General features: G+C 43.6%; 1 protein-coding gene across 3 annotated transcripts in view; it reads left to right on the top strand.

The window, feature by feature from the left end:
* Window positions 1-2,633: 2,633 nt before the first annotated feature.
* Window positions 2,634-13,137, top strand: part of Ndel1 (nudE neurodevelopment protein 1 like 1) — a 33,921-nt gene continuing 23,417 nt past the window's right edge. For 2 of the 3 annotated variants that reach the window (XM_036196460.1, XM_036196462.1), the window contains exons 1-2: window positions 2,634-2,823; window positions 12,093-12,190. In XM_036196460.1, the coding sequence (XP_036052353.1) occupies window positions 12,105-12,190 (86 nt within the window). In that variant the 5' untranslated portion in view covers window positions 2,634-2,823; window positions 12,093-12,104. Of the gene's footprint in view, window positions 2,824-2,846; window positions 3,404-12,092; window positions 12,191-13,137 lie in introns of those variants that run through there. The other variant, XM_036196461.1, reaches the window with a different exon arrangement.

Below are 13,137 nucleotides of genomic sequence, written 5' to 3'. Positions count from 1 at the left end.
CTAGAAGAACATGGCACAGTTGACAAACATGTAAATCATTCTAGAAATTTCGGTTGAAACAAAAGGAAGATCTGTTGGGGTTTAGGCATGACAGACATCAGGTGAATATATGAGGCAGATCATTAGCAACCAGCTGGCTACTGAGTCTTCCTCACTCGACCTCATCTGTACCCTTAAGAATTACCAAAAAACATACTGATTAAAGGGATATAGAAAAATTAGACTGATTGAAGTATTCTCTGTGTGTGTATGCTTAGGTTATTTTATTTTATTTTATTTTTTTAAGTCAGGTGTTCTTATGTAATGGTTTAGGCTGGCCTGGAACTTTCCAGGATTTCAGGCATGCACCAGCAAACCCAGTGAGCCTTTGATTTTGAAGTGTCTTATTTATGTTTTCCAAGACAAGGTTTCTCTATATAACAGTCCTAGCTGTCCTGGAACTCACTCTGTAGACCAGGCTGGTCTCGAACTGAGAGACCTTTCTGCCTTTGCCTCCCGAGTGCTGAGATTAAAGGTGTGCACCACCACTGCCTGGCGGGGTGTCTTATTTACTTGATTAGTTAAATATGTTCCATCTCCTCAAAGTTTTTGTAGCAGGTTTTTATGCACTGTATTATTGTGCTGGCTAGTCTTATGTCAACTTGACACACTAGATTTAGAGTTACCTGAAAGGAGGGGATCTCAATTGAGGAAATGCCTCCATAAGATCCGGCTGTAAGGCATTTTCTTAATTAGTGATCATTGCGGGAGATCCGGGATTCTATAAGAATGCAGGCTGAGAAAGTCAGGGGGAGCAAGCCAGTAAGCAGCACCCTTCCATGGCCTCTGCTTCAGCTCCTGCCTCCAGGTTCCTGCCCTGACTTCCTTCAATGATGATATGGAATAAATAAACCCTTTCTTCCCCAATTAGCTTTTTGGGTGTTTCATCATAGCAATGGTAACCCTGACGATGACAATTAACTTTTTTTAATATGTGATTGGTCAAAGTCCAGCGTTCTCACTTACTGGAGTATGGGCTTGGCCCCAGATCTCCCCTCCGGTAGCTGATCACCCTCTACCCGTTTGAGGAGTGGAAATTGATCTCTGTTTCTTGTATTTTGGAGCAGGGAAGATGTGGTGGTATTTAAGCATATTCTCAGAGATTGTGACATTAAGCTTTCTGGCTCAGTACCTTGTACTGGAACCTATGCAAATCGCTTTGGAATGCTTTATCAAGGTAGAAGGGTACAACAGTCCTCACTTTTTCTACCCTTACAAAGCTGGTTGTATAACTTGTGCTTTTTCTTGAGACTGATTGGCATAATGGAAGAAGGTGGGGTAGTTTGCTGACTCTGGCCCTATCCCAGCCCCTGGGCTAATGAGGAAGATCAGAGCAGGGCCTTTGACTTTTGAGAACTCTGCCAAGCTAAGCCCATTCATTAAGATGGGGATGACACAAAGATATTGACAAACACCAGTCCTAGGGCCAGAGCAAATGGGAGGGGCAGCAGCCTGTGAGATGATGTCAATGTTTTTTGAAGGGCCTGGCTTGCCATTAGGTGACTCAGTGTGTTTCTTAGCACCTCAGCCAGGAGGCAGGATAAAAGCTGAAGCCTTTATCTTTTCTTCTTCCGGGTGGAATGTTCGTGTCTTGGCACTGGGTCTATAGGAAAGCCTTCATTAATCCCTTCCTTGCCTGAGATCTGATTAGACAGAGCACAGCTTCGAGCAGGAAAGCAGAGCTCCAGTCTGAGTTCCAAAGCTGTTTTAGGCCGGCCTGGAGAGTACACCTATGAGTCTTAGGTTACAATATAGAAAATAGAGCTAATGATTCCAACCTCATAGGTTGTTCAGGCTTAAAGGGTAGTGTATGCAAAACACTTAGCACCGTGGCCTAGCCCAGTAAATGGTGTTATGTTTCCCTTGTCAGTATAGCAGTGGATAATAGCATGGTTTCTGAGTTTGAATTCTTGCTGTAGTTGAGCGACCTTGGGGCAACTTCATCTTGCTGTTTCTTTCTTGTACAATGAGAATAACATGGAGGGGTTGGTACAGCTGCCAGAACAAACCGCACAATGAATTCATAATCATTTTTTAAAAACCCTATAGACTTCAGTCTAGTTCAAGGTGCTTCAGACCCCACTAATCCTCCTCTGCTCCTCATCGATTTGGGTTCTCCTTAAAAATCCATCTTGTACCTTTTTTGTTTATACTCAAAAGTGTAACTGGGTTTCTTGGGCTCACCTGGCGGTACATCTTAGGCTATGTTGTGTCTCCAACCTGAGAGCTGAAATTAGAATTACACTGAACATGACACAGCAAAAGTCCCTAAAATTGTTCCCCAAATCCCTTTTGCCATTTACGTTCCCACTCTCTGGACAGTTGCACATCTTTCCTGGCTTGTTTTGGAGCCAGTACTCCTTGATGCCTGCTTGCCTTCTTACTCTAGGGGACTACCCTCGACCACAGCACAGCTTCCAAAAACCGAAGAGGGCTAAAACCTTGCAGGGGCCTGGGGGCGCCTGCGCAGGACTGTGTCGCCGCTCTGACGTCAGCGCGCAGGGCTCGGGTCGACACCGTGTGACGCCTGCCCTCCCACAGCTCCTCCCCGCACCCTCGTGTTTCTGCGCATGCTCTCGACTCCGCCCCCGTGCGTCACAGAATGGCCTCCGACACCCTGGGAGCCCCTGACGTGTCGGGGAGGAGCCCGGTGCGGGGGTACGCGGAGTGGAGCTCAGGGCTGCGGAAGGGAGCAGAGCTGAACGGCTGGGCGGGCCTGGCCAGGCCAGCGGAGCGGAGACGGCGGCCGAGCGGCGGCGAACATGCGCTTTTGACACGTTGGCGGTGAGCTCCGTGCGAGGGAGTCCCCGGGGCCGAGCCGGGCGGGCGGCGCCGAGGCCTGCCCCCGGGGAGCCTGCCCGACCGTCGGCTGAGTCTCAGGCCCCGCTGGGCCGGGGTGGGCTTGGGTTCTGGGGCGGCCGGTCCGGAGACAACTGATCCAACCGCTCTAACTGTCCCCTCCTCACTGTCGGAGGTGTGGCCCACCCGGGGCACCTGCAAGAGAGCGAGTCCCGGGCTTCCCGAGGAGGGACGGAGGCCGGGACGTGGCACCGGGGGCCCGAGGCGCTGACGGCCCGAGGAGTGGCCCTGTTGGGGTGGCAGCGGCGCGCCCAGCTTCTCGCTCCACCCACCCCGGACTCCCTTGAGCCGCCAGGGTGGTTAGGAGCCGGGCTGGGTTTTGGTTTCCCAGCGCCCCTTACGTGGGAGGCGAGAGCGGGAGCAGCCCGCGTTGGCAGCGACTGGCAGTCTCGTGACTGCCCGCCCCGACCTGCTAATCACCCGCTTTGGAGTTGGGGAAAGTATCACCACCAACCGGCTCCGGTTGCTTGGGCTCGCCTCTTATTTCTCTCTGGGAAACGATGAGGTAACTATAACTCCTTAAGTTTAAGGCGAGTGAGGGTTCTTTTCATTATTACGGTCCATTCCTGTATTGTTTGTAAACATTTGTTGTTGGCACTTGTGACGGATTCTGTAAGTCACTCTTTGATGGATGGGGAAATTGAGTCCAGATACAGGGGCAATTAAGTGATTTTTACTTGGGTTCCATCAACTGGTGAAAAGCTCATCTTGGGTCAGAGTTTACCTTTTTAGGCTCAGGGGTCCGGTTTCTGTTTTCCTTTTCCTTCTTCAGCCAGAAAGAGGCCAGAACATTGGGCTTGTCAAAGATAATACCAGAAGTTAGGAGGTGACTTATTTATTTTCGAGTAAGTTGATTAAAAAAACAACAGCAACCATTCGGTTATTAGAAAACTGTTACCTGGAGCTTGCTCCTTCCTGAGTGGCTGTTTATTAGTCTGACAAGTAATGTTGCTTTCACCACACTTGAGATAGATAGGGCAGTGTCTGCCCAATGAGAGCGTTGATAGGGTAAAACTCAGCATGAAGCCCAGAAGCCAAAAGAGACAGGGTTGGGGGTGTCTCTTCAGAATTGTTGCTAAAATCTTTATTTAGACTAGGAATGCATAAGAACAAAGACAACTTTCAGCTACAGTTAGAGATGGACCTAATCTCAGTAGAAGTTGCTAAATCTGCAGTGGCGCTGTTTTGAATTAGATAAGTTGAAGACAGAGCATTTGAAACAAAAACAAACCTGAATATGCTTTCATGAGACCAACACAACTTATTTTCATTTGTATTTTAAGCCAGGCTAAAATAAATCTAAGGACTGAGGACTAAAGTTAAAATTATTTTTAGACACTTCCTAAGAGAGAAAAGTTTTGATGGTACCTACTCCATTCTGCACATGTTAATAATCTAACATGTAAAATAGTTTTTCTTAGTGCTGTACAGAGTGTCTTTGCCAGTAAGGTATGTTGGGTAGGCTGTTTAAAAGCCAAGTGAGTTAATTGTCAGTTGTTAGACTTCCGAAAGTCATACAGAGTTGGATAATGTCTGATGTAAAAGTTGTAATTTTGAGGCTCAAACTCCATGTGAGACATAGTATTAAGGAAAGATTGAGAGGAGCAGAGAATACTTGTCTGCCTGCATTGCAGCTCCAGAAGATATAGATGGGCCATTTGAGCAGTTTTTTAAAGCAGTGAAAAATTGACATTGGCTAACTTTGTGCAGCCTTAACTTTCTCCACTCACATAATCTCAAATGACAGTGAACACATCCGCCCAGTGTAACTGGGGCACACTCCACACCGTCTCTGCAGTCTCTCAAACAGTATTGGGGTTATCTGCAGTGGTAGCACATTTTGTTATTTATTTATTTATCTACCTACCTACCTACCTGTCTGTCTGTCAGTCTTTTATTTTTGTTTTTTGACATAGAGTTTCTCTGTGTAGTTTTGGGGCCTTTCCCGGAACTCGCTCTGGAGACCAGGCTGGCCTTGAACTCAGAGACCTGCCTGCCTCTGCCTCCTGAGTGCTGGGAATAAAGGCGGGCACCACCACTGCCTGGCCTCTATTTTGCTATTCTAAATATTCTACTTATTTATTTATTTATTTATTTATTTATTTATTTATTTATTTACTTACTTACTTACTTACTTACCTATGTTCATAGAAGAGGGTGCCAGATCTCATTACAGATGGTTGTGAGCCACCATGTGGGTGCTGGGAATTGAACTCAGGACCTTTGGAAGAGCGGTCGGTGCTCTTAACTTCTGAGCCATCTCTCCAGCCCCTGTTTGGTATTCTAAAGAACCTGATTTTTGGAAGGATAAAATTGATGAACAGGTGTAGTGGGTTAAAGCTGGTACTGCCAGGCAAGAAGCAACAGAGTGTGACTGAAGGGTAGGAGCTCCTGCTTGGTTTTTAATCTAGCTCATAAAGCATATTCCAGGAGAGAAGTTTCAGGGATCTTTCTGTAATGAAATGCTTTTGAGGAATCATATGTGTTTTTAAATTTGGAAGTCTGTTTACCTGTAGTCTAGTCTAACTTTATAGTCCACTCCTGGCCCACTAGCTTCTTATAACTGAATTAACGTTTATGCTGTGTTCGCTATGCACCAGACTCTGTTCCAAGTGGTGTACAAAAAGTAATTCAATCTTAAAAACACACCTCGTTTTCTGTTTTATAGGTGAGGAAGTGAGGTACTGAGTAGCAGGATAATCTCACGGTCATCCAGATAGTGTGTAGTTTGGCTTTGGGTTTTTAAGTAAGCACTTTGTATGCTGATATTCTGGCTTAATTTTCTTTGTAAAATTGTGTGTGTGTGTGAGAATGTGGGTAGCTACAGAGGCCAGCAGAGGAGCTAGAGGTACAGGGGGTTGTGAGCTGCTTGATGTGTATGCTGGGTACCAAATTCTAGTCTTTTGCAAGAGCAGCAAGTGCTCTTAACCACTGAAGCATCTCTTCAGCCCCCTTTGACTTGTTCTTTTAAGAGTTATTGTATTTAATTCTGTTTAGGTGTGTGTCTGCATCTGGGTATGCTCATGTGAATGCAGTGCCCACAGAGGTCTGATCCCCTGGAGATGGAGCTATAGACGGTTGTGAGCCACCTGATGTGGGTGCTGGGACCTGACTCTGGCCCTCTGGAAGAACAGCAAGTGCTCTTGACCATGGCCATCTCTATTCCCAGAATTTTTTTTAAACTTCTTTTTTTGGAAAGAGTCTCATGTAGCTTAGGCTGAGCCTCCAGCTTGCCATGTTGCCAAGGATGACCTTAAACTTCTGATCCTCCTGCCTCTATGTACTGAAGGCTGTGATTACAGATGTACCCTGCTGCTTTATGCAGTGCTGGGGTTGAACCCAGGGCTTCCTATGTGCTATGCTAGGCAAGTGCTTTACCAGCGGAGCCACATCTTTAGCTCTCCTCTGACATCTAGAGATTAGATGTTCTTTTTTGTTCTTTCGAGGCCGGGTTTCTCTCTGTAGCTTTGGAGCCTGTTTTGGAACTCGTTCTGTAGACCAGGCTGCCCTCAAACTCATGGAGACCTGCCTACCTCTGCCTCCTAAGTGCTGGGATTAAAGGTATGTGCCACCACCACTTGGCTTTGATTAGATGTTCTTAATTTGGGTTGTTTTGTTCTGGATTAAAAAATTTTTTTTGAAACGGTGTCTTACTGTGTAGCTCTGGTTGACATGAACCTTGGTGTGTAATTGAGGCTGGCCTCAAATTTGTGTTGACCTTCCTGTCTCTCTGGGTCCTCTTTCCTCTGTCTCTTCAGTGCTGGAATTACAAGCATCCACTGCCACACCAGGTTTAATGATGATCATTAAATAAAAGAATTTAAAAAAATTCTAGCATAGGTAATGGTATGTCTTGAAGGGCCAAAAGTAAGCTGTGCGATTAGCTTGTTAACTAGAAAAATCATGGTGAACATTCAGTTCACCCAAGATTTATCAAGAAAATTGAGAAGCACGTGTGGAGTAAAAGCATTAGAAATTTGCTAGAATTATTTGATACTGAAGTACTGGGACAAAGATGATAGAACAGCTAAAACTGTATTTTCAAGAAGCTGTGTGCAAAGACTACTTAAAACCTGCATCTTCAAGACTGAATCCCAGCACTTAGGAGGCAGAGTAGAGGAAGGTGGATCTCTGAGTTTGAGGACAGCCTGGTTTACTGAGGCCAGCTAGGGCTGTCTAGTGAGACCCTGTCTCAAAAAACAAAACAAACACCTTGAAGACAACTCTACAAAACCAATCTGTGTCATCAGGGGATACTGAGAGGAAAAGTTGGTGGTTATATTAATACATCCTTTTGGACTGGGGAGCAGCTGCTTAGTTGGTAATGTGCTTGCAAGGACTGAGTTCAGTTCTCAGAACCCATGTAAAAAATCCAGGCGTGGTCATGGGAGCTTATAATCTCAGCACTGTGTGTGTGTGCGCGCGCGCGCGCGCACACACACACACACACACACACACACACACACACTTCTGCTTACATGCACATGCACAGAAACAGGTGGATCACTGGTGCTTGCTGGCTAGCCAGTGTAGCCCAATAGGTAAATTTTAGTCCAGTACCAAAACCAACCAACCACCAAACAAAACTCAGAAAGTAGATAGCATTCATGAGGAGTGACATCTGAGCTTGTACTCTGGCCTCTACATACATGCACACAAATGCATGCAAATCTGCTTATAAACATGCCTCGTGCCTCACCCCCACATGAACATACACAGAAGGACACAAAAATAATATAAAGGAATATATAGCTTTAGACAGTAATTCTGGATTGTAAATTTTGAAGAGCTGCTGGAAAGATTTTGAAAGTTTTCACTAGAGAGGGCTGATAATTGATGGAGGAGAGTAGCATGCAGTGTATTCATATATCAAACATTACATGGTAGTCTGTTGATATATACAACGTTTTATGTTTTCTGTGTAACTTAAGGAAATAGGAAAATAATATGCCCCTACTTAAGACCAAAAGTTGGAGACAAATCATAGTTTAGAGCATGTGCAGAAGTGTAAACAATGTTCTTCCCCAGGGACCATTGCTGAGCTGAATGCTCTTCAAAGCAGTAGCCACCAGTGGGTCCCTTTATATTGTATATCAGAGTTCAAACAACAAAAACAACCTCCACACAGAAAAGTGAATGGGCAAGTGAATAAAATTTATAGATAAAACTGATTCGGAACTTATTTGTAGAAAGATTGGTTCCACATTCAAACACCATACATTAAAATAAATTTAGCTGTCCAGGAAGGCATTAGCAGCCACTAGAAATGCCCATGAGGACACTGGTCCTTGGTACACACAATCAACAATAATAGCAAATGTTGCATAGTAACAAAAGTATAGAAAACTCAAAAGGAAATGTCCCTGCTGGTGAGTAAAATGTCAGTACTCAAATGTAGCACTGGTTCAAAGATACGTGTAATCTAAGAGCAGTTAAAGTATGGCAGAAAAGTAGAGGCTTGAAATGGCTGCTGAATAGGCTAAAATACTCACCTAGGGGAACAGCAAGACTAGGTCATTATCATCAGTGTCTACCAAGATCAGACAGGGTGCAAAATGGAGAACACAGACTTACATATTAAATCCTGGAAGCAACATACAAAATTTAGAATACATTCAAGGGTGAAAATAGAAAGTTTGTTGATGGCTATGGTTAATGGACTTATCCCAGTTGTTTAAAAATAATATGTAGGGGTTGGGGATTTAGCTCAGTGGTACAATGCTTCCCTAGCAAGTGCAAAGCCCTGGGTTCAGTCCTCAGCTCTGGAAAAAAAAATGTAATCTATTGAGTTAAAAATTTTAGATTTGTGGGCTGGAGAGATGGTTTAGTGGTTAAGAGCACTGATTGCTCTTCCAGAGGACCTGGGCTCAGTTCCCAGCACCTACGTGACCACATAACAACCATCTGCAATTCCAGTTCCAGGGGATCTGATGTCCTCTTCTGGTCTCTGTGGGCCCCAGACACACACATGGTACACAGACCAAAAAAATCCATACACAGGAAATAAAAATAAATAAGGCTCTAACAAAGATGAAAGAAATTAGATTGGAAATCATGAGTTAAAGACAGTCTTAAATTGTCTCTCCTCTAGAGGTAGGTAGGTAGAGATGTGTGTGTGTGTGTGTGTGTGTGTGTGTGTGTGTGTGTGTGTGAGAGAGAGAGAGAGAGAGAGAGAGAGAGAGACCCTAAAGCATTCAATTACAGCTTTGCTAATTGACAAAAGAGTAAGCACTTTTACTTTGCATATTTAAACAGCTTTGTAGTCATAGTACCTATACTGTGTGATTTTTTTTTTTCCTCCCTGTTTTCAGAGCCATCTCAATATTTGAGCCACTCTGGGCTATTGGCCTAGGCTTTATCATGGGACTTCATTGCAGTCTTGCGTTGGAACTGCTATGTTCTTCAGCCTGTGCCTTCCAGGTCATTTATTTCAAGTGATAAGGAAGATCTTATTTATAACGAGGAACTAACTAGAGAGATTAGCCTTTAATTCTCTTCATTGGTTTCTTGTGGAAGATAGTGTCAGCAGCACAGTGGGACTTTGCTCCTTATGCTGTCTCTGGTCTTTGTAACATTCTAAAAATCTACAATTTATTGCCTTTTATATTAGACATTTGAGTTCCCCATTGACACATGGTTGCCAGTATTGAAATAATTAAGTTTGGGGCCAGGGTTGGATTTATTTGTTTGTTTATTATAATAAGGATGAAACCCAGGGCTGATACATGCTAGCTAAATGCTCTACCACTGACCTATATTCCCAGCTCCAAGGAGTATTTGTTCTTATTTTCATTTTTTTTTCCTCCAAGACAGGGTTTCTCTGTGTAGTTTAGGTGCCTATCCTACATCTCGCTCTGTAGACCAAGATGGCCTCCAACTCACAGAGATCCAGCTGGCTCTGCCTCCCGGGTGCTGGGATTAAAGGCGTGTGCCACGGCCGCCCAGCCTTGTTTTTGTTTTTCAGTGATTTCATGTATATGGGTATTTTGCCTGCATGCACTACTAGCATGCCTGGTGCCCACAGAGACCAGAAGGAGCTGCTATGTCCATGCTAGGAATCGAACCCTGGTCCTCTGGAAGAGCAGCAAATGCTCTTAACTGTGGAGTGCACTCTCTGGCCCTTGTTAAATAGATTCAAATTTATCACAGTTTTTGGGACACTTTGGGAAAAGACCTTATGCAGTGCATTAGAGGAGACAGGGATTGTTGCTTTACTCTAGGTGCTACCACACATTTCCTGTAATTTTGTCCTCGTCTGGATTGTTAGATTACCTAAGGAGACGTCAGTATTAACTCTGAGGAGTTTCTAACACCACAGGATGATGCCTTACTTTGAATCTTTTGAAATGAGTGCCTCTGGCTGCTGAAGAGCCAGCCCATCCTTATCCATAGACTACCAGAAGTCAACCAGTGACCTATATTTGGGCAAGTGAAGTGGGAATTTCTGGAACCTTGACAAAGGGACAGAATTAGAGAACCAATCAGTATTTATTAGTCAGTACACATACTTGAAATAGTTAGCCACCCCAGTATAGTCCACACCTTTATTAGATGAAACAAACAACTGAAGCCCTAAGATAGTAGGCAGTTTGTATAAGTAATTTAATGGCAGAATTGGAACCTAGAACCCAGCCTCAGCAGGACTCCAAGCCCTGTGTGGTTCGCATATTAAAGTACTCATGTTTTAAAGACATCTCTAAGAATAAAGTGATACCGACAGACCTGTGCTAGTGTGGGTGTAATCAGATTAGAGGACAGTGTAGTCGGCCAATAAATACATAAATAATTAGTGCTTAGTAATATCTTACTAGTATTCGGTAAATGATTGGAGCATTGGGTGCCTTCTCTTAGCAATCTGTTGTACTTAGTGCCATGAAGGAATACAAGGTGTGCCAAGAATCTAGCTCTTTGAAATAACTTTCAGGGGGATTGGCAGTTTAAGATAACTGGAAGATTTATTAATTAGATGTCAAGATAATAATAGATAGTATGATTAGCAAAGACTTGGTTTAGGAAAAATTGGCACTGTGGATCAAAATAATTAAACTTAGCATATCAAGTTATTTTTAGTTTTATCCCCACTAAACATCATTCTCATGCATCTCTTGTGTACCCACCTGAATCTGGAGTTCTGTAGGTGCTATGGTCTGTGACTGGGTTATTGCGAAGCATCTAAGGGAACTGTTGAGATGAGTTTTGAATTCTCTGCATTTCTAAGGTTTGTTAGTTTGTTTTGGATTGTTCTTCAGTCCTTACTGGCTGGCACACATTGTGGTTTAATTCAGTAGACATTACTGTGTATCTGCTGTGTGGATGTGGTGCTGGGACAGAAGTAAAGAGGGGATTGTAGGAAAAATGTGGCAGGAATCTGGAGTGGGCCAGTCATCTTGGTGTTTTTAATCTGTACCACGATCATTAGGGAGTTTTAGGTAGTTGAAATGGCAAGAACAACTAACTAGGTCCCTCCTTCTGTGAATACCTTGGGGAACACTGAGACGAAGATTATTCAGTTGGAGATGAGTGGACCTTTGGAGTAAAGTTGGATTGAGGGATGACTGAGGATGCTTTCAGAAGTATGATTTGAGAATGTGGGTCTTGCCTGATGTAGTAGTTTCACTTGGCATGAGGGCTCTAAGCAGCTTTCTTCCCTCCCTCCCTCCTTTTCCCTTCCCTTCTTCCTTCTTTCCTCTTTCCCTCTCGAGACAGAGTCTCATGTAACCTAGGCTGGCTTTGAACTTTCTGTGTAGCTAAGGATGACCTCCCACGTCCAATTCTCAGTGCTGAGATTTCAGGTGTTGCCAGAGGCCAAACCCTAGGCAAGCACTTGAACAGCTGAGCCACATCCCCAGATCCCCAGGGAAGTGTGGAGTGACGGATTCTCTGATATTTGTTTGTTTCTGTTATTGGATTCCCTGAAGACCAGTTGGCCATAAACTAACTGCTGGAATTGGAGGGTAATTCTGTGGGTAAATTATCTAGAACCCAGTGCTATAGCTGAAAATGCCTCATTCCCTCTGATCCTGTTGATGTCATCTGCTGCCATGACCTTATCCACAGTGTTGGTTGTCCCTGAGTGAGGTAGGATGTGTGCTTATGTTTTAGAAAGTTCTGGCCACTCCTAGAACCTTTGAAACTACCAAACACAGTATCATGCTTTCACTTACATCCTGGGTTCTTTGTCTTTAACGTCACAGGCTTTCTTGACCATGGATGGTGAAGATATACCAGATTTTTCAAGTTTAAAGGAAGAAACTGCTTATTGGAAGGAACTTTCCTTGAAGTATAAGCAAAGGTACTGTTGAAAAACTGTTAAAATAGGGGTGTGATTTGTAATATGCCATGCATAGCTTGCCCATGTTTTTTTTCTTTTGGAGTACAAGGCTAAATTTAGAGCTTCAGATTTAGGGTTGTGATTCCATAGTCATAACAATGTTTGTATTTAAATAGTATAGAACTACCAGCAATCTTTATGTTCTTCACATTGAAATAGCAGGAAGCTGTGATTTCTTCTGATTGCTTGCCTCCTGTGACTTGTCACTAGGCTGTCTTTGGCCTTCTGTGTGTGTAATGGTGCTCCCTCATTTGCTCATTTGAGATGCTTAAAACAGCCTTTAGTCTTTCCAGGCATGCATTATTAATGTTGGGAGGTAGCTGAGCTTCCAAGATATAGAGCATGTTATAAAATTGCTTTTATAAATAATGTTTTCCTTAGTTGGGAAGAAAATAGCTCTTTGGCCTCAAAACTTATCTTAAATTTATATTATTTAATGAATCTTTTTATATATATTCACACACACATATATATACATATACATGTATATACATATATATATGAAGAAAAAAAAATATTTTTTTTGTTTTTGTTTTTTGAGACAGGGTTTCTCTGTGTAGCTTTGCGCCTTACCTGGATCTTGCTTTGTAGACCAGGCTGGCCTGGAACTCACAGAGATCCACCTGCCTCTGCCTCCTGAGTGCTGAGATTAAAGGCATGTGCCACCACTGCCCGGCTTATATATATTTTTTGAGATGTATTTGTTTTTATTTTATGTGCATGTATGTTTTGCCTGGATGTATGTCTGTGCACCATGTGCATGCCTGGTGACCATACAGACCAGAAGAGGGCGTTATATCCCCTGGGATGGAGTTAAAGATGATTGTGAGCTGCCATGTAGAAGTTGGGAATGGGACCTCTGGTCCTCTGGAAGAGCAGCCAGTGCTCTTAACCACTGGGCCTTCTCT

This window comes from Onychomys torridus, chromosome 8, assembly GCF_903995425.1.
Source record: "Onychomys torridus chromosome 8, mOncTor1.1, whole genome shotgun sequence".
Taxonomy (NCBI): domain Eukaryota; kingdom Metazoa; phylum Chordata; class Mammalia; order Rodentia; family Cricetidae; genus Onychomys; species Onychomys torridus.
Note: the sequence above shows the minus strand (reverse complement) of the source record. Positions and strands in the feature narration are given on the sequence as shown.